This window comes from Notechis scutatus, chromosome 5, assembly GCF_049901735.1.
Source record: "Notechis scutatus isolate UNSWTSFEM ecotype Mainland chromosome 5, rNotScu1.2, whole genome shotgun sequence".
NCBI lineage: Eukaryota > Metazoa > Chordata > Lepidosauria > Squamata > Elapidae > Notechis > Notechis scutatus.
Window position 1 is genome coordinate 70,236,301 of NC_142013.1, and position 21,871 is coordinate 70,258,171.

The following is a 21,871-nucleotide window of genomic DNA, read 5'->3' on the forward strand; positions in this document are numbered from 1 at the left end:
TGCTGCAAAACCCTTTTTAAAAACCTTGACTGTCGGGCAGCGACACCCAGAAAGAGATAAGGCATCGGAGAATCACCGTTGCTGCACAAAGGTAAGCCTAAGGCTCTGGCCACCACCATTTCAAATTTCATTTTAAATTACGTTTTATCCAATTCCATTTTATTTATTATTTATTGAATTTATATTGCCGCCTGTTCACCCATGGCGACTCAAGGCGGCTTACACAAATTTTAAATTGTTTTTATCAGATTTTAGTAATAATTTGGGTCTGGAACTCTGCACTTTGATATGGCCCAAGGGTTAATCAATAAAGGGAAGTGAAGTGAAGTGAACAATCAAATATTTCACTGGCTACCTTAACTCCTTTATATCAGAAATCTCAAATTATGAGACAAATTGGGAGTTTGCCTAAAAAACTCTGGCCGTCTTCCTTTCCTACAAAATCTATTTGTCCCTGAAAAAAAGTGCGTCCAATCCCCCCATCCCCCCCCCCCCTCCCCCTCTTCAGCAACAAACAAAGCCCCGTTTCATTCATTTACGCTGGCTTTCAACCCAAATTTCCCCCCCCCAGCCCAAACCGCCTGGTAAATAATCTCAACCTCAGCTCTTCGCCCCCCCGCCTTTGTAGACAAATTGTGTGGGAGATTTGCCTACAAGATAAAGGCATTAGCTTGGTCTTCCCTATCTCATCATACAGAAAATCTTCCAATTTGTCATCTCCACTGGAAGACCCAACTTCCTGTCACACGCGATGATAAAAAATCAAAGTCCTGACAACCAACCCGTCTCCCTTGTCACATACCCATCAATCGATCAAACAAGACTTAACCACTTCCCACTATCCTATGCCCAACCTTCAATAATCAGCTTTTCTTGGAAATACAACTTTTTCCTGATGGAGCTGAGAACCAGTAGGCCTACAGAGATAGCTATTAAACAAGAATCTTCTCCAACTTAAAGAGCAGCAGATTTCTTCTCTGGACTGCAGTAAATGGTAAAATTGCTATTAACAAATGACAGCAGTCGGTAGGCTGCATAGAGAGGTGAAATGGGGGAAAAGTGGGAAATACTTCCTCTATAACCACGAAGGGTTTGACACAGTGATCAGCCCCATACCCTCCCCCCAAAAAACATTTGGCACTACATAGTTGTCAGAACCTACTTCCTATTTGCTTTGGAAAGCCTCGCAAACTCTAATTTGGCATCTAGCAATTTATCAAGAAAATCAGCTGACATCATTATTTATTTAATATTTAATTTTATTTATAGGTCATAGAAATGTATCCCTCATGTTAGGGCTCAGCAAGTAGAATTGTCCAGAAATTTCGCAATAGTCTTCAAATCCTTTTTATTTGCAAAATCTGGTAGTTGATACCTTAATAACCAACTTGTTCTTCCCTGTGGAAGACTAAAATAGTTAAGCAAATTTTTACAGAAAACATGAGCTACTTACTGACTGAGATTTCTTCTTTTTCTTTTTTATGGCCCTGAAAAAACTTTGTTTTTCTTTTTCCTTTAGTTGTTCAGAATGAGTATCTTCAGGACTTTTCCTTAATGAGGAGAAAAAAAACCCACATACATAGATATAATAAACTTAGCATAATGGATTACATACTGCACAATCTTATAGAAAGGTAATAATTTCAAAAGAATATGCATGAAAAATCTCCTCCCCATCAGCAATGGACATTAAGCTGGGGACTAGCCAGAATATTGTTTGGGGCTGAGAATTCTCAACATTACATTTCTGGGTTTCTGTGGTGAATTCTGACTGAAGACATTTGCACTGATCATCACTTTATACAATCTGCATGATGTCTGATTTGAGAAAAACTACATTTGCATTAGTATTAATAGCTTGAGTTTGAAAATACTTCATGCAGAACTGGCTTTCCAATTAAATTTTGTAGACATATTATGGCTCCTAGAGCAATCACACTTTGTCTGATTTAGTTGTAACAGCAAAATATACTTACTTGAAGGAAGAAACGTACAGAATACATTTGAAATTGGGAGAGACAATATTAAGACGATAACTCAATGGAGAGCTGGTGCAAAAAGTTATAAAAGAAAAATTAAACCCGGCCTGTAATCCACTTAAGAAAGGATCCAGAGAGTTCAGTTTTAACAGTAGCTTGTTGTGTACCACTGAATCAAAGGCTTTGCAGAAGTCTATGTAAATTGCATCTATTGCTTTACCCTGGTCAAGTAGAGTAGTCCATATGTTTTTGCAGTGTAGGAGTTGTAGATTGCGGGACAATTTTTTTTCCTGAAACCAAATTGATTTTTGGAGAATAGGCCATTTGACTCTAAACCCATTTTGATATGTGCTCTGAAACATAACCATTAGAAGTCAAAGGAATTGTTAAATTTCTCAACTGCCAAGCTAATTGGTTATCATCCCTGAATTACAAAAACTCCTTCCCCAAGAAATGAACATATTCTTTTCGGGTGGGATTCAACCGGTGTTACTACCAGTTCGGTGACTATGTTTTGCGCGCGCACGTGCGCTTCACGCACCTGATGCATGCTGTGTGTGCGTGTAAAAAAACCTTAAGCTGTGCTACCTGGACAGCTGAAAAGTGCTGCGCACTTTTTCTCTGCTTTTTCAACCTCCGCTGTGCTGCACAAAGCAGGTGAGGTTGAAAAAGCAGGAAATAAAGGACAGGTAAGAGCCAGGGCGGGCAGGTGGGCCAAACAGCAGCAAACACAGAACCGGTTTGGTGTCTGCTGCTCTTCAGAGCTACTGGTTCTATAGAGCCAGGTAGAACCGGTAGCATCCCACCCGATTCTTTTGTTAAGCCCCATGTAACTGGCAAACTAAGAAAGAAAGCACTGTCCAGATTTTAGGAAAGCATCAGAAAAAATAAAGCAGAATCTTGAAAACTTTAATCCTTATGTGCTTAGGATGTAAGAAATATGACATTAAAATGAAAGTATTGTGCCCAGCTGATTTTATATTTGGCAAGCTTATAAGAGGTCTGAGGATATCACAAATTCTGAAAATCTAGTGTATGACTTCCAGAAGATAATGCTAGGCCTGGAAAGTATCCTTAATAGTAAAAAAAAAAAAAAGTCTGTTAAAAATGTCATAATTCCATTTGACGAGCAAAGCTTGTAAAAACAGAATGCCCAGGGTAGGAGACTACCTGGAAATTGCAGAAGATATTACGATAGCATGGCTCTTGAGAGACAGAGATGAAGCATCAGCCTGAACAATGAAGACACAAATGGGATGAAGGCCAATGAATACATTTGGATACAAAATAACTCCCTTTTCAGTAACTTGTTCAGATTTGACTTGAAAAGGGATGTTCTTAGCAAGCTGAATCAGTCAGGTAGACAGAATGAATTTGTAATAAAAATGAGGAAAACATTGAAATTACTATACATCCTTGGTTGTAATTTCCAAATAAAATTGGATTGTGGGTGTGATATATCAAAATTACCAGAATCTATTAAACCTTGTTGGTAATTTCTGTCCAAATTTTCAGTGTGACTACTAGATGAATTAATCATCTTAAATCATAATCATTTAAGAAATTATAAAATGTTAATTTGTTTCTATATTAACTTTTCTACTTCTATATAAACTAACTGTGGTTTATCTTTTATAAAGAAATGTACTTACCAGGAATCAAAAGCAGTTTGTCTCTTTGAATGGCTTGTTACACTACTGCTTTCTGCAGGCAATGCAGGTATTCTGTTTGAGGCACTATTGTCTAGAAATGTTCCTTCTGGGCGTGGAGATGGGACTGCAAGAAGAAATGTAAGATTACACTCTATACATCCTCAATTATCTCTTTTTAAAAACACAATACAATGGCACATATTCATGCTTGGCAGAAGATTATACAATTTATTCAACATGTGATATTGAAATTTGTTTTTGTTTATTTCAATGTTGGATTATGAATCATAATTCTATCAGTATTGAGAAAAGAATAAAGATCTAAAAGAAATTTGATTTCTGTAGTGTAGTAGAGGAGCTTTTAATACATTAAGTTATCTTAGTGGCTTAAGTTAGAGGAAGATTATAGCAATTTGTGTTCTGATAACTTTTTGTTTTAATCCATATATAATGTATTGTATGCATACTTATCAACGAAGATGATCCGGTTGCTGAATATGCTTTAACTAGAATGGAGAATTATTTATTTTAATCTTATTCATCTCGGATTTGAACTCTTGCTATTTAACTTGGCTCCCTTTAAAGCCCAAGGGTGTTTTCTAGAAAATTAATAATCATTGTTTTGCCATGTGAAACTACTTCCAGACAAAGGAAATGACTGTAACTATCCACCGCTGTTTTTATTAAAAATGCCTATAAAACTGAATTTCTCAAAATACACAAATGAGAAGGCAAGAAGATCAGTGCAAATGTATCAGATTTTTCTGCAGGAAAAAAAAAATGATGATTATAGCAATAGCACTTAGACTAATATACCACTTCATAGTGCTTTCAGCATTTCATAGTGCTTTACAGCACTCTCTAAATGCTTAAATATTGCATCCAACAATCTGGGTTCTAACTTTACCAACTTTTGAATGATGGAAGGCTGAGTCAATCTTGAGACGGTCAGGCTCGAACTGCTAGCTGTGTGCAGTCTACCTACAATACTGCATTCTAACCACTGCGTCTTTTATATTTATCTTCTAGTGATTAGAGTTTTTAGCCCAAGATCAATAACGCCCAATCATTATATAGATTTGGAATTTGAAATATCATATCCACAGGAAATTCTTAATGCCATCAAAATTAAACATTTGTCAATATGCAAAACTAGAAAACAAATTCAGTCTTTCTATAATATCATGCCATAATTCAATAATAGAGGCATATGTGGCTGAAAGGTTTAACAAAAAATAATATATACCAGTGTCCCACAGTCTTTATGTTATAGATTATATCATTTCCTTCTTTAATCACTACAGTTTTATATTCAGAATTTCATGCCCTTAAGGATAAGAATTCAGTCAGTGGAATTCAGAAATTTTAGATAGTGACCTAAATCACATAATTAAATCGAACCTTAACTATTCTAAGTCTCAGCCATAGGCTGGCCAGTCCTTCTAATACAGTAGACTTCTTAATGTTTATAAAGTTCATGCAATCCTTCAAGCCATTATGATTGAGACACAATTACTCTAATGGTCTTGCCCTTCCACATATTAACAAAGCCAAAATTTCTACTAATTTGCTGAAAAAGACTGCTATTTTGCTTGAATATTGCTGGACCACAGTCCTTTAGTACAGTGATCCCCAACCTTTTTTACGCCGTAGCCCGGTACCGGCATCAGCTGGGCGCCGCGGCCCGGTACCGGCATCAACTGGGCACCGCCATCTTTTTTGACGAAAAAGTGGCGGTGACTCACGCACTTTTCAAAAGATGGCAGCGACACTTCGGTGAGCTTTTTGGTAGAAATGGCTTTCTACCGGAAAAGCTCACGAGCTAGCGCCGCCATCTTTTTGAAAAGGCTTCTCGGTGAGCTTTCTACCGGAAAAGCTCACCGGAAGCACTTTTTTATCAAAAAAAGATGGCGGCGCCCAGCAACCAGCGGCCCAGTAAGACTTGTTCCGCGGACCGGCGGTTGGGGACCCCTGCTTTAGTAGACAGCCAAATTTATCAATTGCTGTGGGCCTGCTTATTGAGAATTATTTTTTGGTGAAAACTAGATTACCTAGGAAGTTTGAGCTAACATTTTTCTGTGACTTGTTCTTGAAAGTCTGTTTACTTTATTAAGTGGTACATTCTGCTAATATGATACTTTTTCTAAATTTTCCCAAAAGATAAATGTATATAAACCAAACAAAATCTATAGTCAAAAGCACACTTATGCATAAACCATGCTAAGCATAATTTTACAAACATCTGAATAATATATTTTAAATCTGCTTATAAGAATACCTAAATTGAATTCTCCTTCATACCAATCTAGCTGTCAAAATAACTTTTGGTAAAGGAAAATGAATCACTTCCTAAAAAAGGAGCTAATCATCTTTAACTTACTTAGTGTTGTAGAGATAGAAGATTCTTCCAACTTGTTAGGAATATGACTATCTGAACATTGGCTACCTAAACTGTTTTGCCTTTTATAGAACTCTGTTTTAAAGTAGAATTAAACTGTATAAGTTAAATTACCTCTGTAAAAACTACCAACTCTTCTAGGAACAGAATCATTATACAGGAGTCTATTTTCTTTTGTGGAGGTTCCATCATCTGGGTGTTGATCACGATACGTTCCACCCTTAATAAAACAATAAATGCATTTATTAAACCAAAGAAACTTGCTTGAATCTGATCATAGTTTGTTAAAATAAAAACCAATTCCACATTAAAAATGAAAGCTGCATGTTATAATCAGAAAAGTAGCGTGCCTGATATATTCAGATTAATGACTAATTCTCAATTATCCCTTTCATAAATGGCTTTGGGTGAGGAAACAATGTAAACCTTTTAAAAAATGACAAAGGCATGTAATTTACCACAATGGATGGTAAATATACTAAATCCTCTAGATTGCTAATGGAGAATCTTATTATTTGGTAATATACTGACCCTTCAATTGACGCTTGAATTTTGTTGACAAACATATACAATCCCAAACACTATACATAATTCAAAAAGCCATGGACACCTGGAGAGATTTACAAAGATGGGAGACTCTCATTCATTTTAATAATTACTTATTTGTTAGTTTACTTGATTTATATAAGCTGCATATCTCACATAAGTGATTCTGGATAGTTTCCAATAAAATTGCAAATTAGACTAGTATGCATGTATTTTAAAAATTGAAATCTAATTAAGAAAGTAAGGTATTTAGAATAAAAGCATCTGATTGGAACTAATGATCTTTTTCTGCAAAAATATATTTTGACACATAAAATATAAATGATTTCAGCAAATCTTACCTAAATTATTTCAAGTGATAGTTGTTCAAACATCATCTTGTATTTAAAGCACATTTTATGTGGAAACATTTTTGTAATACAGTAGAACCTCTGGTCACGAATGCTTCTGACCATGACCAAATCGGATTCCGAACCAAAAAATTCACAACATTTTTTAATCTGGTCACAAACACATACTCAGGTGGCGATCAAACACAACCCCTGGCCCAGAAGCTCCTGAAGACAAAACATTAGAAGACGAGGAAATCGCCAAGGTTATGGAACAAATTATGGTCATGACCAGAGAGGTTCTACTGTATATCAAATACCTCAGGCTTTATATTATGCAAGAGTTTATTCCAATCAGTACAAATTTTTAGATCTATTATTCTACACTTCTAAGGCCAGCAGTATTTATACTGCTTTCTGATTTTTTTCTCCTTCCTGTCTCCCACTTAACTGCATTATAATGGTATTAACAATATTCCTTTCCCAATTTATTACAGATGTTAATGTATGTATTACTACCATGCATTTATTGTAATAGTATCTTTTGGAAAAGAGAATTATGTTATTAAAGTATTACAATATTCATTGTACATTGTACAATAACAATACAATGTAAAGTATTACAATACAATATTACAAAAAATACAATTACAATATTCAGCTTCAATTGCGGAAAACCATAAAACAAATGGTTTCCAACATACAGATAAAGACAACTCAGGAATTTCTAGTAAAGCAATCAATTCCCAGTAAAAAGAAAATATATTTCTCCTCTGTTATATTTATTCTAGTTTAAAACTCAAAGATCCATAAACACTACAGTCTGCTGAAAAATGATAACATGCATGGTGCCATTATAATGGAAGCCCTGCTCTGTATTTGTGCCCATCAATCATTGTTTCTTTGACTTGGAATGGAAGGATTTATATTCCTTGCAGACAGCTATATAAATACAAATTAAAAAATAAAATAAATAAACATATATAAATCCTTCCATTCCCACTATCCTATCAGAGCTGAAGAAACTTCTTGGGTGAGAAGTGAAACATCTTCAAAGAGAATACAAGAAAGTCCAGTTGCCTCCTGAAAAAGCACCTTTGGGACAACCATGACCTGGATGACTGAGAATCTCTACAGACTGTCAGAGTACATGTTTTAACATTTGACCCCTTTCCCTCTTCCCCTGCATACACTGTAACTGACACTCTCCTTTGTTAAGGGTTTAAGCCAATTCACCTTCAGACAAGAGGAAAAGAAGACAACAGCAGGCAAGACACAACAGGTAGTTATATTTTCTGCCCAGAAGTTGTCTACAATGTAAGTATAAATACTTTACTAAGCTTGCAAGAGAGCAAGTGCCTCCTTAATTTTAATTAATGAAATCTGAAGGGTGCTTATAATCCCCCTCCCTGAAAATATCCAAGGGAAACTACTACACTGTTTCTGGGTAGCCTTTGTGACACTTAACATTTAGCATTACATATTTTAATTTCAACAGTAAATATATCAATAGGTGCAATTTATTTTACATAATAAGGTAGAGGTTAATAGTATATACAATGAACTCTGGGGATGGAGTAATTGACGAGAAAAAAAATCAACTGAAAAAGATAGGGATTCCTTAGGCATAAATAAAAGTTATTTTTAACAACAGGCAAACATACAGTACAAAACCATGAATGGTCCAAATCCCTAAGAATCAAGAATTCAACTAACCCTATTGGAATCTTCTGTACAATCTTCACGTGAAGAGCCAACAGATCTTGTAAGAGTTTTATGCTGCACCTGTGGAGATAACAGTTGCAGGCTGTTTGCTCTGGCTGCCATCCCTTGCCCTACACTTAAGCCTCCCTCTGAGCCCTTTGTCCTCACTCTGTCCCGGCTCACATACATAGAATGTCTATGAGGGCGCTGCTGAGAAGAAAAAGGACTCGTGTAGCCTAAACCATAAGAAAAAGATTCATGAGGAGCAGATGCAGAATGTAACTGGCTTCCATCCATGTGATCTGGCAATTTTAACTCCTCCATTGTTTTGGAATGTCTTGTAGATGGCCTTCGTGATTCCAGGGTACCATCACTTCTATTATTTCTTCCAGAAGGACTGAGCAAAGTTCTATTGTCAGCATGACGAGGAGGTGTTGGTGTAGTAGGAGAGTTTAAGTCCAAACAGCTGGATGGAAAATACCTACTGCTATTTGATTCTGAAACTTGAATCCTGGCTTCAGACAAATTACCCACAGATTTGGAATCAGTCAGAGCTCCATGATTTTTTGATTTAGTGCGATATGAGGGGCTCTTTGAAGATTGTGGAATAGTGTCAATATAACTGTGACGGCTATGCCTTTCACCCAGTTGTAATGTGCCAGTTTTGTTCTGTGAACCTTCCATAAAGGAATGACGATTATGCTGCGATCTGGAATTTGACTTCAGGTATTTAGTACCAGGACCATCTGAAGTTTTGGCTTCTGAATTAAAATCAAATTCAGTTTTTGTCTTTACTTCTTTTGGACTGAGAAGATGTGGTATGTTGTTATTAGCTAGATCCTTATTTCCAGATGAAGGAGGAATGTTTGTCTTTTTTGACAGCATTGGACTGTGAGAAGTTACAGGGAGATTTCCATTTAAAAAGCTTTCATTTGTTGAAAGGGCATCTTCTCTTTGCAGTCCCATATTCTGTAATTCTTTGCTGTTTGATCTGTGATGAGACTGCACAGTGGTACCTTTGCCAGATTGATTTCTATATTATGAACAGACAAGAAAAGCATTTTAAAAAAAATTAAAATACCAAATTAATTAAAACATCTTTATAGTCTTGATATAGAAAATAAAGATCATGTGATCATATTTCTTCATGGTATTATCCAATAGCCCAGATGACTAAACTATGGCAACTGTTCTAAATTGGCTATATTTTGGATCTCCCAAAATTCAAGGATTTGACAGAATATGTCACACTACTACTAAGGTAGAATTCTTTAACTAAGTCATTGTACCGATGAGCAATAAATTTCACCAAGTACTTGATCCAGAAAATATATGGGCTTCAGGGCCATCTCTGTTCAGTGTAGAAGTGAATCTGATATTCTGAAATATCAAGAGAGAATCTTATCAACCAGAAAGCAAACCAAATCTAGGTTGTTCTTCTTTTTATTAGACACTGTATGGAAGGCACCAAAAAAGTGCTTTGTCTGATAGTGACCTAACTGTATTACTTAATTTTAGCAAATTATATCTGAAATAATTGGAATGTTGACATTATTATTTCCAGTCATTTACCTGCTGGATAAAGTGCTGCTATCTCCATGGTAAGGCTTTCTTTTAGTTGACCGTGAAGGTGAACGATCTAACATCCTCTGAGTTTGAAATGATGGATGGTTCAGACACTGCTCTGTTAAGTATCGGTCAGCTGGATCCAGCTTCAGCAAGTTCTTTAGGTCAAATATTAAGAATTAAGAAACATAGTAACAGGTGTGGTTGCTGCTAGTTACAGCATAATTTTTACAAATATATGCAACTGAAAACTAGTAATCATTCCCACTCTTACATAAAATGGTTGACTCTAAAATCTGTTCTTAAAAATAAAATAAAAAAACCCCACCCCACAGTAATCTTCTATAGTATAAGGTGTATGTTTATATGCAGATTTACATAATTCATAAAAATTACAGAGCAACTTTCTTTTGCTACATGGTTGTATGAAAATCTTATAAGACCCTGCTTTATCTGATTTTTCAGATTTATTACGTCATTAACAATATATTAAAATTATTTAATAGGTTCTATTAAGAAAACAAATTGAGTGGTGCAGTGGCCGAGAGGTGGAGCTCTCACCTCACAATCAGGAGGTTGTGAGTTTGATCCTAGGTAGAGGAAGATATTTCTCTCTTTGGCACCTAGAATATATCTACTGAACAAAACTCCATATTGGTGACAGAAAGGGCATCCGGCCATAAAAACACTCTGCTAGTTCCGTTCAGTGGCCCAGACTCCAGTTCGTAAGGGATTATGGGATCGTTAAAGAAGATGATTAAGGAAACAAATTCCATACAAAATCTGAAAATAGTTCTACCTTGTTAAAAATGCAGTTGTGTTGATTTCAGAGAATATGGGGGCAGGGCGGGGGCGAGAGAGGAGAATGAAAAAAAATCTCCTATCTCTGTGCCTTCACCATACCATCTCAAATGTTTGAAGTGATTATATTTTCAAACTATTTAAAATAAGATTAAGCAGGACTGTTAACACATTAAATTATAGTCCTCTCTCCCTCTCTGTGTGTGTGTGTGTGTATACATACATACATACATACATACTGTAAATTTAAACTATCAACATTCCTACCTTCATAAGGTCAAGTAAAACACCACTTAAAATCCCCAAGTATCTCCTTTCCAATGATTGTGGATGGTTGACTGCAGGAAACTGTAATACAGGTTACATATAATTCACACAGAAAACTGGCATTTACCAATCATTAAAATTTTGTTAGTATTATATCCTAACAAAACAGGAAAAACAAAAATGTTAAAGTTAAATTAAATAATAGCTCAAAGATAATTTCCTTGCCAGACCAACCCCAAACTGCTATTGATGATGTGGGATTAGACTCCGTTTCTTAAAAAGCTAACAGCAACTTTGTTGGGAAGGAGATACAAGTAGTCCTTAATTTTCAACCCCAGCTGAACTTGAATTTCTGTCATTAAGTGATGTGGTTGTAAAGCATGACAACACATGACTGTATCACTCATTTAGTGACTGAACTTCCACTACTTTGCCTTGCTATTGGATAAGTAAATTTGACTTAGGTTTGGACCCTCCCAGCCCTCAGTAAGGTAAGGAACTGCTTTCAACTCCCCCACCTGCCAATCTCCCTTCATCTCTGTTCATTTGCAGCCCCAGAACTGCAGTACATCAAGAAATCCAAACTGCAATGTGGCAAGTAGCGCCAGAGCTGCGGAGCCCAGTAGTGTGCTGCAAAGCTCCAAAAGCTCAGCACAAAGCCACAATGGCCCAGGAAGCATTCCAAGATGCACTTCCCACCCTGTACTCCAAAGTCCATCTGACCTGGCCCTTCACAAGGCAGATGCTGGCTCCGTGTGACGCCACCTTTCCCAGTCTCACAACAACAAATGTGCTATTTGGAGGACATGGGACAACGTAGTGCAATTTGGAGAGTAAAGTGAACAGCTTTAGGGTACAGTCAGGTTGAGCATGCCTTGGCAAGAAGATGGCAAAGATCAGTTGGGCATGGCAGAGCCTGTAGAATGTAGGTAGGGCTTGGGGCTTTGTGCTGTGATGGCTGATCATGGTTTGAGGCTTGAGGCAGCATTCCTCAATGGCAGCTGTGGCACAGGAGTTGAATTAGCAACTTTGAAAGGTTGTTGAGTGGATGGTTTTAAGTCGAGGACTACTTGTATTGAATATGAGCAATATTTTTATCCATTTATTTATTCTAATGAATGTTCAGTCTATTAATTAATGAATTAGTACATTGTAATGTGCAAAATTTCTCCAAATATGAATTAGGAAATGCTCCAATCTGAATTTTACAAAAATCTTATATAAATGGAGACAAGACAAAAAACATTTCCAATCATAACATTATTAACGTGTCATTTAGTCTTTGCCATACCTGGAGAAACAAAAGTACACATTCACATTAACCGTAAAAGCACTCCCTCTACTTATTATCTTATCTTTTATCCTTGCTTTTGCCTATCTGTCATTCAGTTCTAATTCTATTTTAACTCTATTTTTATATGATTTTATGATTTTTTTTACATTTGTAAACTGCCCAGTCACTTAGAAAGTGAGAGGGGCAATGTCTAAATTTGATAAATAAAATACAGTATTGGGAAAATTTTGGCAGAAAGTCTTCATGCAAATTCACTACTAGAAAACATGCATGGTACATTTAAGCAAAACATTACCCGTAGGCCATGGAAACGGGGATTGCTGTAGAAAAGCTTCATTTGTTCTGCAGGAAGTGGTCCTAATACCTTCTGAATTGTAAAAAGTTGATCAATTTCACTTTCACCAGGAAACAGTGGCTGCCCATCACTAAGTTCCCCCAGAATACAGCCTACTGACCACATATCTACAGACTTGCCATAAGGGGCCCTGAAAAAAAAAACATATTGTGCTATTGCTCCTTGATCTCATATTCTTTTAAGAATTTTAAATTCCTTTAAGAATTTTACCCTGCACTTGTTTTTTAAAAATAGAATCAGTATCAAAGATCCAGACATAATACATACTTCCTTTTAATAATTTGCTCTTATTATAGCTGCAATAGTCACAAACTCACATTTAGCATATGAGAAAAAATAAAGAAACTCTACATATTTTTCATTTTTTTGCAGATTGGACCAAATGCCCTTGACTTTTTATTATATTCACACCAAGAAATAATGGCTTTGAAAGAGAAATTAATGTTCTTCTTGATTTTTCTTTCCAAGGAATTTAGAGTTAAACTGAAGAAGTAAAAATTAACATGCTTCTTAATGACTTCATGGGCATATCTGCATAATTTTCTTAACAATACATTAAAAGATTTGCCTTGTGTTCTTCTATTATTTTTACTCTTCCAATCCATCCTGTGTCCTGATCAACTAATATAACAGAATGAAACTATTCACTAATTATTCCTGATTAGCTTTAGTTTATAGTTCAGGTCATAAACTTCCCTAGTTACTGTGAAGGCAACATTTTACACAGCAGTGGGATTCAAATTTTTTAACAACCGGTTCTGTGGACGTGGCTTGGTGGGCTTGGCTTGGTGGTCATGTGACTAGGTGGGCATGGCCAACTTAACATCACTCACATCAAGAGGTGCCTTGCCTGGCCTCTCCTCGCCTCAACGAGATACAATTTCCCTGTCTATTTATTTATTACTACTGAACATCCAAAATACACTATTTAATCCTATGCCATATACATACATATTACATAGTATAGACTCGTATTGGCACATAAAAAGATATATTATCTACTACATATACTGCATGTGTGTATGTACACACACACACACACACATACACACACATAGAGCTCTTCTAAAACTATACAAATTCAACCTCACTTATTCCATTTGGAAAAACACACCAAGAGTCTACTTTCTGTCACACATTCAATTATAACCTCTGTACATTAGAACATTACACACGCCTTCAGATTTTCTTCCCAAGCATGCACATGACTGTTAGAGCCAGGAGATGTCATGGATTGATTAAAATGTGGTGAAACTCACTTAGCAACGCTCTTGCTTAGCAACCAAACTTTTGGACTCAATTGCAGTCATAAGTCAAGAACTATCTATCTCTGCCTTCCTCTACATGGCAGCCTTGTCCTAGTAAACACCTTCTCCTTTCTGGCAATTTTCCTCTCCGTAAGAGGCATCAAAATAATCCAGACGATATAAGGTTTCCTGCTGGAGCAGGAGGTTGGACGAGATGACCTCTGAGATCCAGAGGTGGGATTCTACCGGTTCGGACTGGTTCAGGTGAACCAGATGTTAAAGTTACAGCTGGTTTGCCGAACCAGGATTTCAACCGACCAGCTGGCCCCTCTCCTGAGTCTCCACACGGCCCATTTTTGATGGAGGTAAGTGCAGGGTCCACGCGAAGGCTCTGGGTGGGGGAAAAGTGGGCCTTCTGGAAGTCTGGAAATGGGCCTGTTTCCAGCTTCCAGAGGGCCCCGAGAGCCCAGGGGAAGCTGTTTTTGCCCTCCCAGAGGCAAAAAAAAAAAAAAATCCCACCCCTGCCAAGATCCCTTTGCCCTAGATTGCTGTGCTGTTTCAAAGCGTCTTCTGAAGCCACGTCTAGTGCCAGGATTTGTGGTCCTTCCTTCCTCTCCTTTTTTTCTCTCTCTTTCCCTTCCTTCCTCCCTCCCTCCATGTATCTATCTATCCATCCATTCAAACAACTATAGATCTCATTCACTTGCCCCTCCGTCCCTCCCTTTCTTTCTCTTCCTTTCTTCCCTCCCTCTTTCTTTCTTGTCTATCCCTTTTCCTTTCTTTCTTCCTTTCTCTTCTTTCTTTTCTTTGTCTCTCCCTTCTCTCTTTTCTTTCTTTCTTTCTTTCTTTCTTTCTTTTTTTTTTCTTTCTTTCTTTCTTTCTTCTTTTTTTCTTTCTTTCTTTCTTTCTTTCTTTCTTTCTTTCTTTCTTTCTTTCTTTCTTTCTTTCTTTCTTTCTTTCTTTCTTTCTTTCTTTCCTCTCTCCCTCTCTCTCCCCCCTCCCTTTCTCTCCCTCCCCCCTTTTTTTGCAATGCTTTTTTTTCCAGCCCAAAGCCTCTCCCGATGTTTTCCTCTCCATTGTCATAGCGCCGGACTGCAAGGGGGGAGACCTTAGGCGCGCACGCACGCACACACACACACACATACATACACATGTGCATGGGTTGAAGAGGTGAGCTGAGAGTTATGGAGAGGTCTATCAAGCACAGAGGCAACGACAAGGGAAGGGGATCAAAATGGGAAGCCTCTGCCCATTAAAAAAATCAGTAACTGCGGAGCTTCCCCTTTTGTCCACCCTCCCCTCTGGTACCTCCATGCCTGATGCCAAAAGGACAGTTCTGCCTCTGCCCCCCCCCATGCCACCACCGTTCACCTTCCGCTTCCCCCAGAGCCTTTGTGGCTTGCAATCTCCTATGGCTACTGCCCATGGTGCACTAGCAGGTGGAAGCCCCCTGGGTCCCATGCCCTCTCCTTCCTACCTTTTTCTTCCTCAATGCACAGGTAGGGACATGGCTTTCCCATGTGGGGGTGGGGTGGTCCCAGGAAAAAGCCAGCGAGCAGGGCATGTAGGCACCCATATCACCAGTGGCCAGCCTTAGATCCACATTACCGCCTTGGCCCCATCCCTGGGCATGAGCACAGGAGGCTCCAAGCATGCAAGGACTGTGCTGGCATCCTGGATGAAAGGTAGCGCTCAGCAAGCAGTCCCCAGGGGCGCCAGGCCCTGCGCGCTCAACACCTCACGTGCACGCCCAGGGAGTGGTGCTGAGATGGTGCTGCAGATGTAAGGCTGGGCCTGGGCAAGGAACCAGAGAGCAGCTAGGCCATGGGTGTAATTCTAGGCGAGCAGCCAAGGCAAGGGGCAGCTGGGAGGGGCCAGGCGGGGTGGGGAAGGGCCAGCCAGTGGTGCGATCAACCAGTTTGCCGAACTAGGCAAAAAGTTAACAAGGGGTTCGGCCAAACTGGACAGAACCGTCTGAATCCCATTCCTGATTTCAGATCATTACACACAACTTGTAATTTAAAGAAAGGTTTTTAATATGTAGCTATTCTCTTAAATCATGGAATACATAAATAAATTGTTACTAAGAAATACTGAATCACATGTTCAATTTCCACAGCCCATCTTTGCTCTATTGGAAAATACACATTAGCAACATGATCTTTAAATACCATACTTCAAAAGAAAACAATTCCACAAACACAAAAACACACAAATATTATATAATTGTGTCACATTATTTATAAATTCTAAGTTTACTTACCCTAGCAAGAGTTCAGGAGAACGATACCATCTGGTGGCAACATATTCTGTATAGTTCGCATTGCTACCTTCTGACAAATTCCGTGCAAAACCTTCATTAAAATAATATTAAAGTGATCTTAACTTATTGGTAATTTGCTAATTTATTATCTTTTTAATCCTGAAATTCTATATATGGATAAGGTTTTTAAAAGATTAGACAAAATAAAACACTGTAACATACTTATTAACCAGGAAAAGAATCTTGACCATTTGAAATTAAATATTAAAAGGAAATGCAAATTCATTTGCATTTGAAGTTTATTTTATATATCACCAGATGCATTCAGGTACATTAATGAAATAAAATATTAAACTTTCCAAGTCCAATAATTTCAGCTTACACAATAAAAACATATATAGAAACTTCTTTGCACTTTACAGAAAACTATATGTGTATCAACTTGGACAGAATAACGTCATTGGATATGCAACTTAAATGGTTTGATCATGGTGTGTCCCATTTTTACATTAAAACTGTAAGTTTAGATAAGTGCTCAGGTGACTAATTCTACAGTTGTGAGTGGGAATAACCTCAGTCACAAAAAATGAAATGGAACCTGAATCACCATAGTATAGTAGTAGTGTGATTTGTTGAAAGTGTTAAATTCTTAATGTTCTTCAATTTTCTTAGTATCAAGTATTTTGCTTGCTTAATTACAAGTATATCATCCAATACATAGGACAATATACTTGCAATCTTTAGAGTCTCTTATGTATAGCATTTCTAATCTTATCAGATAGCTGAAAAAAAAGGATACACTGTTCAGCTAATTTCCAGTATTACAACAAAGAGTATTGGCACTTATTTTCAGGATAATATGTTTTAAGGCTATAGCTTTTAAAGTCAAAAGTTGCCCTAGTTTAACAGCTAAACTCACTATGTGTTTTATCTAGCAGACAGACAGATAGGCAGACAGGCAACCAGGGGTGGGCCGCTGGTGGTTCAGGAGAGCCCCTAGCTAAGATTCTGTGTAGTTCGGAGAACCCACTCCTGGCTGGCCCTGCCCACCCCACTTTGCCCCTCCTATGAGTCCTCACGTGGCCCATTTTGGATGCAGGTAAGTACAAGGTGCATGCAGAGGCTCAGAGAGGGCAAAAAATGGGCCCGTTTCTGGCTTCCAGGGAGCCTCCGGAGCCCGGGGAGGCCATTTTCGCCCTCCCAAAGGCTCAAAGAATGCCTCCAGAGCCTAAGGAGGGCGAAAAACGGGCCTCCTGGAAGCCGGAAGGGAAGGCCAGAAATGGGCCCGTTTCCGGCTTCCAGAAAGCCTCTGGAGCCCGGGGAGGCTGTTTTCGCCCTCCCAGAAGCTTGAGGAAAGTCTCCGGAGCCTGGGGAGGGCAATAATGCCCCCACTGTGGTTCAGGAGGCAGATTAGGCACGCCCATCATGGCCATGCCCACCCAGCAACTAGGCAGAGAACCCTTTGCTAAATTTTTTGAAGCCCACCCCTTCAGACAACCTATCTTTCATTTTGCTTGAACAGTCTTTCAAATAAGTTTCTCCGCCATTAATGATCTTTTTTACTGAAGCATTTCACATTTTTAAAATTTTTTGACTGACCTCCCCACCACACACACTGAAGTCAGCACTCTAAGACACCATGAAAAATACTAATACAAATAGATTTCTTGTGTTCTAGTTATACAGGTAGTCCTTGACATATTACCATTTAACAATGGCTTAAAGTTACAACAGAAAAAGTTATTTGACCTGTGCTCACATTTATGACTTACGGTCATGTAACCACAATTCGGGTACTTGGCAACTGGCTTGATTTATAACCTGCTGCAGTATCTTGCAGTCATGTGATCGCAATTTGCAAACTTTTTTACTGATTTCCACAAAAAATGTCCACTGGGAAAGCTGGATTTACTTAATAATCACAATTTGATTAACGATCCTGGTGTGTTGCTTAACAACCGCTGTAAAAAATGTTGTAAAATTGGAAAACTTCCGGTTTGTCGGCTTCGTGAGCAGCAGGGATTTGCGAAGCTGCGCGATCCCTGCCGCGCTAGCCGTTTTTGGGGCTCCGACCCAGCCGGGTACGGAGCTAGGCTGCCCTGCAGGGGCAGCTGAAGTAGGGGGATCCGGAGAAGGGTTTGGGGTGCTGCAGACTCCCTCCTGGCCGGCAGAACTCCCTTTTCCCAGGACGGTGCAGCGGCGGTCTGTAATGACCGCCACAAAGAAGCTGGCAGCCGGGTAAAAATGCGCAGGAGGAAGTGGAGAAAGTGATTGAGAGGAGAAAGTTTTCTTGGCTCCTAGGACTCTAAGACATATCTAATAAAATTCCTGAAAAGTATGACTTTCTGAATAATACCTGCCAGAAGAGGAAAAAAGCGGCTGTTTGAAGGTGCTGAAAGGATAGCTTTCCCTCTTTTCCTACGGAATAAATAACTGGATATTAAGAAACCTATTTCTTTTAGGTGAAAATTGGTTTTAAGCGATGAGTGGGAAGAGAGAGGATTAAAAGAAAACATTTGTATGCTAAGACTTTGTTGGAGCAGATGCCTTAAGGATTTGAAGACTAGAATATATTGCAATAAGATTTTAAACAGATTTGTACTTTCTTTCTCTTGGATTGATATTACCCCAGAAGGAGAAAGTGAGAACTCTGCCTTGGTTTGGACTGACTGATAACTTTGGGACTGTTTTATTTTTTTTATTTTCTTTTGAATATTCTGGTTGTTGTAAGAAGAAAGAAGGGGAAAAGAAAAGAAAAGATTTATAATGGCTCTTTCTGTTGAGGAACTAAGAAAAGAATATGAACAAGCAAAAAAAATGGTAAAGATGGTGTGGAAGAAGCTTTCCTTTTCTTAGAAATGGCGCTTATTAATTATCAACAAACATTACAACAGATGAAGACAGCAGAGGAACAAGAAAGAAAGAAAGGAGCCATTTTTAATGAATCTCAGAACTTGATCCAGAAAGAAGGAAGAGAGAAAGAAAAGAAAAGAAGAGAAAAGAAGAAAATTAAAGGACTTAAGGACTTAAGATCTAAAAAACATTTAAGAAAGGGAAAAATAAGGTGCAAAACCAATATGATGATAGTAAACAAAGGGAAAAGGAATACGACAGAGAAGGGAAGCTGGCAAGGCAGAGGCTAGAAGAAGGGGGTAGAAAGGTTTGTTGGGAGAAGAAAGAAAGGGAAAAGGTGGAGAAAAGCTACAATGTTTTGAAATTAAATGAAAAAAGAAATTTTTTTGGATAATGGATAAAGTATAATTTTTTTTAAAAAAAAAGATTTTGCAAGGTACATAAGATGAGATGGTAGTATTGTAATGATTTAAGAGTTGATAAGAGATTAAAATGTTAAAATGTTTAAAAATGATTGGCTTTAAAACTTAATAATAGGGGAGGTTTAGAATATTGTTTTAATTAAAGAGTTTAATAAGACTATGGTATTGATGTTATTATAAAATTTTTATTATAGTATCTTTTTTTAATATTTGGATTTATTGTCTAATTATGTACTTAATTATGTTGGATGTATTAGTTAGATAGAATGTACCAAGCAAAATCGGATTGGGTATTAGATATTATTTTAAAGATTAATTTGATTAACTTAGGGGGGGAGATAGAAAGGCATCATACTCTGATTAGGAGAAGGAGAAACTTATTTTCTTTTTTTTTATAAGGAATGAGACAAAGGGATGATAAAAAATGGACAAAAGATATAAATATAATGATTCAAATTAAGATGATTAATTAAGATAGAAGTAAGAAGTGTGAAATATGTGGGAAGTTAATATAGAAGGTTTAGAATGGTAAATAAAATAAGTAATGATATGTAAGATGAGCATGAATATAATTGAAGTCCATGAAGAGAGAGACATCTGGGTCCAAGTTACTTTCAAAAAGATTTTTTTATGTTTTGTGTGTTGTGTGTATATGTCTTTTGGGGGAGAATTAGTTAAAAATTGTAGAAATATAGATTGAGAATAATGGTAACTAAGTCAGAAAGAAACAGATGAAATAATAATAATGATATTGAATAAGAGTAAAGAGAAGTAAAGAGAAATTGAATAAGAGGTTTTGGTATGTTGTATGGAAATGGTTTAAAACAGAATTATAATTTATCTGACTTGTTAAATTGACAATGAAAAAAGGTTTAAACATGTAATGAATAATGACAATTTGTGTGTTTTAAAAATTAATAAAACTTGTTTTAAAAAAAAAAAATGTTGTAAAATTGGATCACCTTATGATTGCAATGACTTACAATGGAAATTCCGGTCCCAATTGTGGTCATAAGTCAAGGACTACCTATACAAATATTAATTTTAGTATCAGTAAAACTGCATTTCCCAGTAATAATAACCAAAATATTGCTAACCAGTAGAACAACTACTGTTTAGATAGCATACTGAGATGACATGATGGAATGTTTTTTAGATTTCAAGGAGGGTCTGAATTCCAGAGGAACAACAGACAGCAAAGTTTGGATAATTTGGTTGAGAGATAGAGGGTCAAGACAGCTTCTCCATGAAAGTTCTTGGGTATATTTTAATGATGCAAGTAGTTTGTTTTTAGCTTTGAAGATTCTGTCTATGGGTGTAGAACAATGAAGGAAACTGCTTAGAGGAAAAATAATGTGGTTTTCTCAGTTTTTTTAGTATTTCAGTATTGTATTAAACTATAATTAAAAATGTTATTTACTGTCATAAAATAATTCAAATTATAAAGAATTGTAATAAAGGTATCTCTTTAATATATTTTTAAAAAGCCTTACCAAAGTCACACAATTTCAAAATATCATTGTGGCTTATTAGGAGATTTTCTGGCTTGATATCTGAAATATTCAAATGCATAGCAAATAGTTAATGAATCACAACATATACACTGTTCTGCATTAACAGGCAACTGACTCCAGAGATGGTATTCAGCAGGTTCTGACCAGTTCTGGAGAACCAGTAGTGGAAATTTTGAGTAGTTCGGAGAACCAGCAAATGCCACCTCTGACTGGAGATTTTACAGTAGCTTTCCCCTGCCACTCCCACCAAGCCATGCCCACAGAACCGGTAGTAAAAAAAATTGAATCCGACCACTGACTGAAACAGTACAGCATGTTATTCATTTACTGCATTTATACTCTCCTTTTCTCCAAACAGTCAAAACGGCATATTTTGGAAGGAGGGTTCCCCTAATTTTAATTCCACAACAGCCTTATGAGGTAATTGGGCTGAGAGTGAGTGACTGGCCCAAAGTTACCCAGCTGGTTTTTTTGCCTAAGGGACAGGTAGAACTCATAGTCTCCAGTTTCCAGGCTAGCATTTTAATCACCACAGCAAACTGGTTTTCTTTCAAATTCAGGAATTTTTTGTAAAGAACCTTCAGCAATAGAGACATAATGGCCAAATTTCAAACTGAAGTTGTGGGTGCTCCAACACCAAATGTTTTTAAGAAGAGATTGGACAACCATTTGTTTGAAATG

The 21,871-nt window shown here is 37.3% G+C and overlaps 1 protein-coding gene across 5 annotated transcripts in view; it reads right to left on the reverse strand.

Annotated features, from left to right (window-relative positions):
• CDKL5 (cyclin dependent kinase like 5) overlaps positions 1 to 21,871 on the reverse strand; it is an 85,629-nt gene that overhangs the window by 15,155 nt on the left and 48,603 nt on the right. For all 5 annotated transcript variants that reach the window (XM_026674948.2, XM_087966965.1, XM_087966964.1 and 2 more), the window contains 9 exons: positions 21,170 to 21,229; positions 16,402 to 16,492; positions 12,832 to 13,021; positions 11,243 to 11,323; positions 10,181 to 10,332; positions 8,621 to 9,641; positions 6,144 to 6,249; positions 3,632 to 3,755; positions 1,454 to 1,550 (listed from right to left, as the gene is read on the reverse strand). In XM_026674948.2, the coding sequence (XP_026530733.1) occupies positions 1,454 to 1,550; positions 3,632 to 3,755; positions 6,144 to 6,249; positions 8,621 to 9,641; positions 10,181 to 10,332; positions 11,243 to 11,323; positions 12,832 to 13,021; positions 16,402 to 16,492; positions 21,170 to 21,229 (1,922 nt within the window). The remainder of the gene's footprint in view (positions 1 to 1,453; positions 1,551 to 3,631; positions 3,756 to 6,143; positions 6,250 to 8,620; positions 9,642 to 10,180; positions 10,333 to 11,242; positions 11,324 to 12,831; positions 13,022 to 16,401; positions 16,493 to 21,169; positions 21,230 to 21,871) is intronic.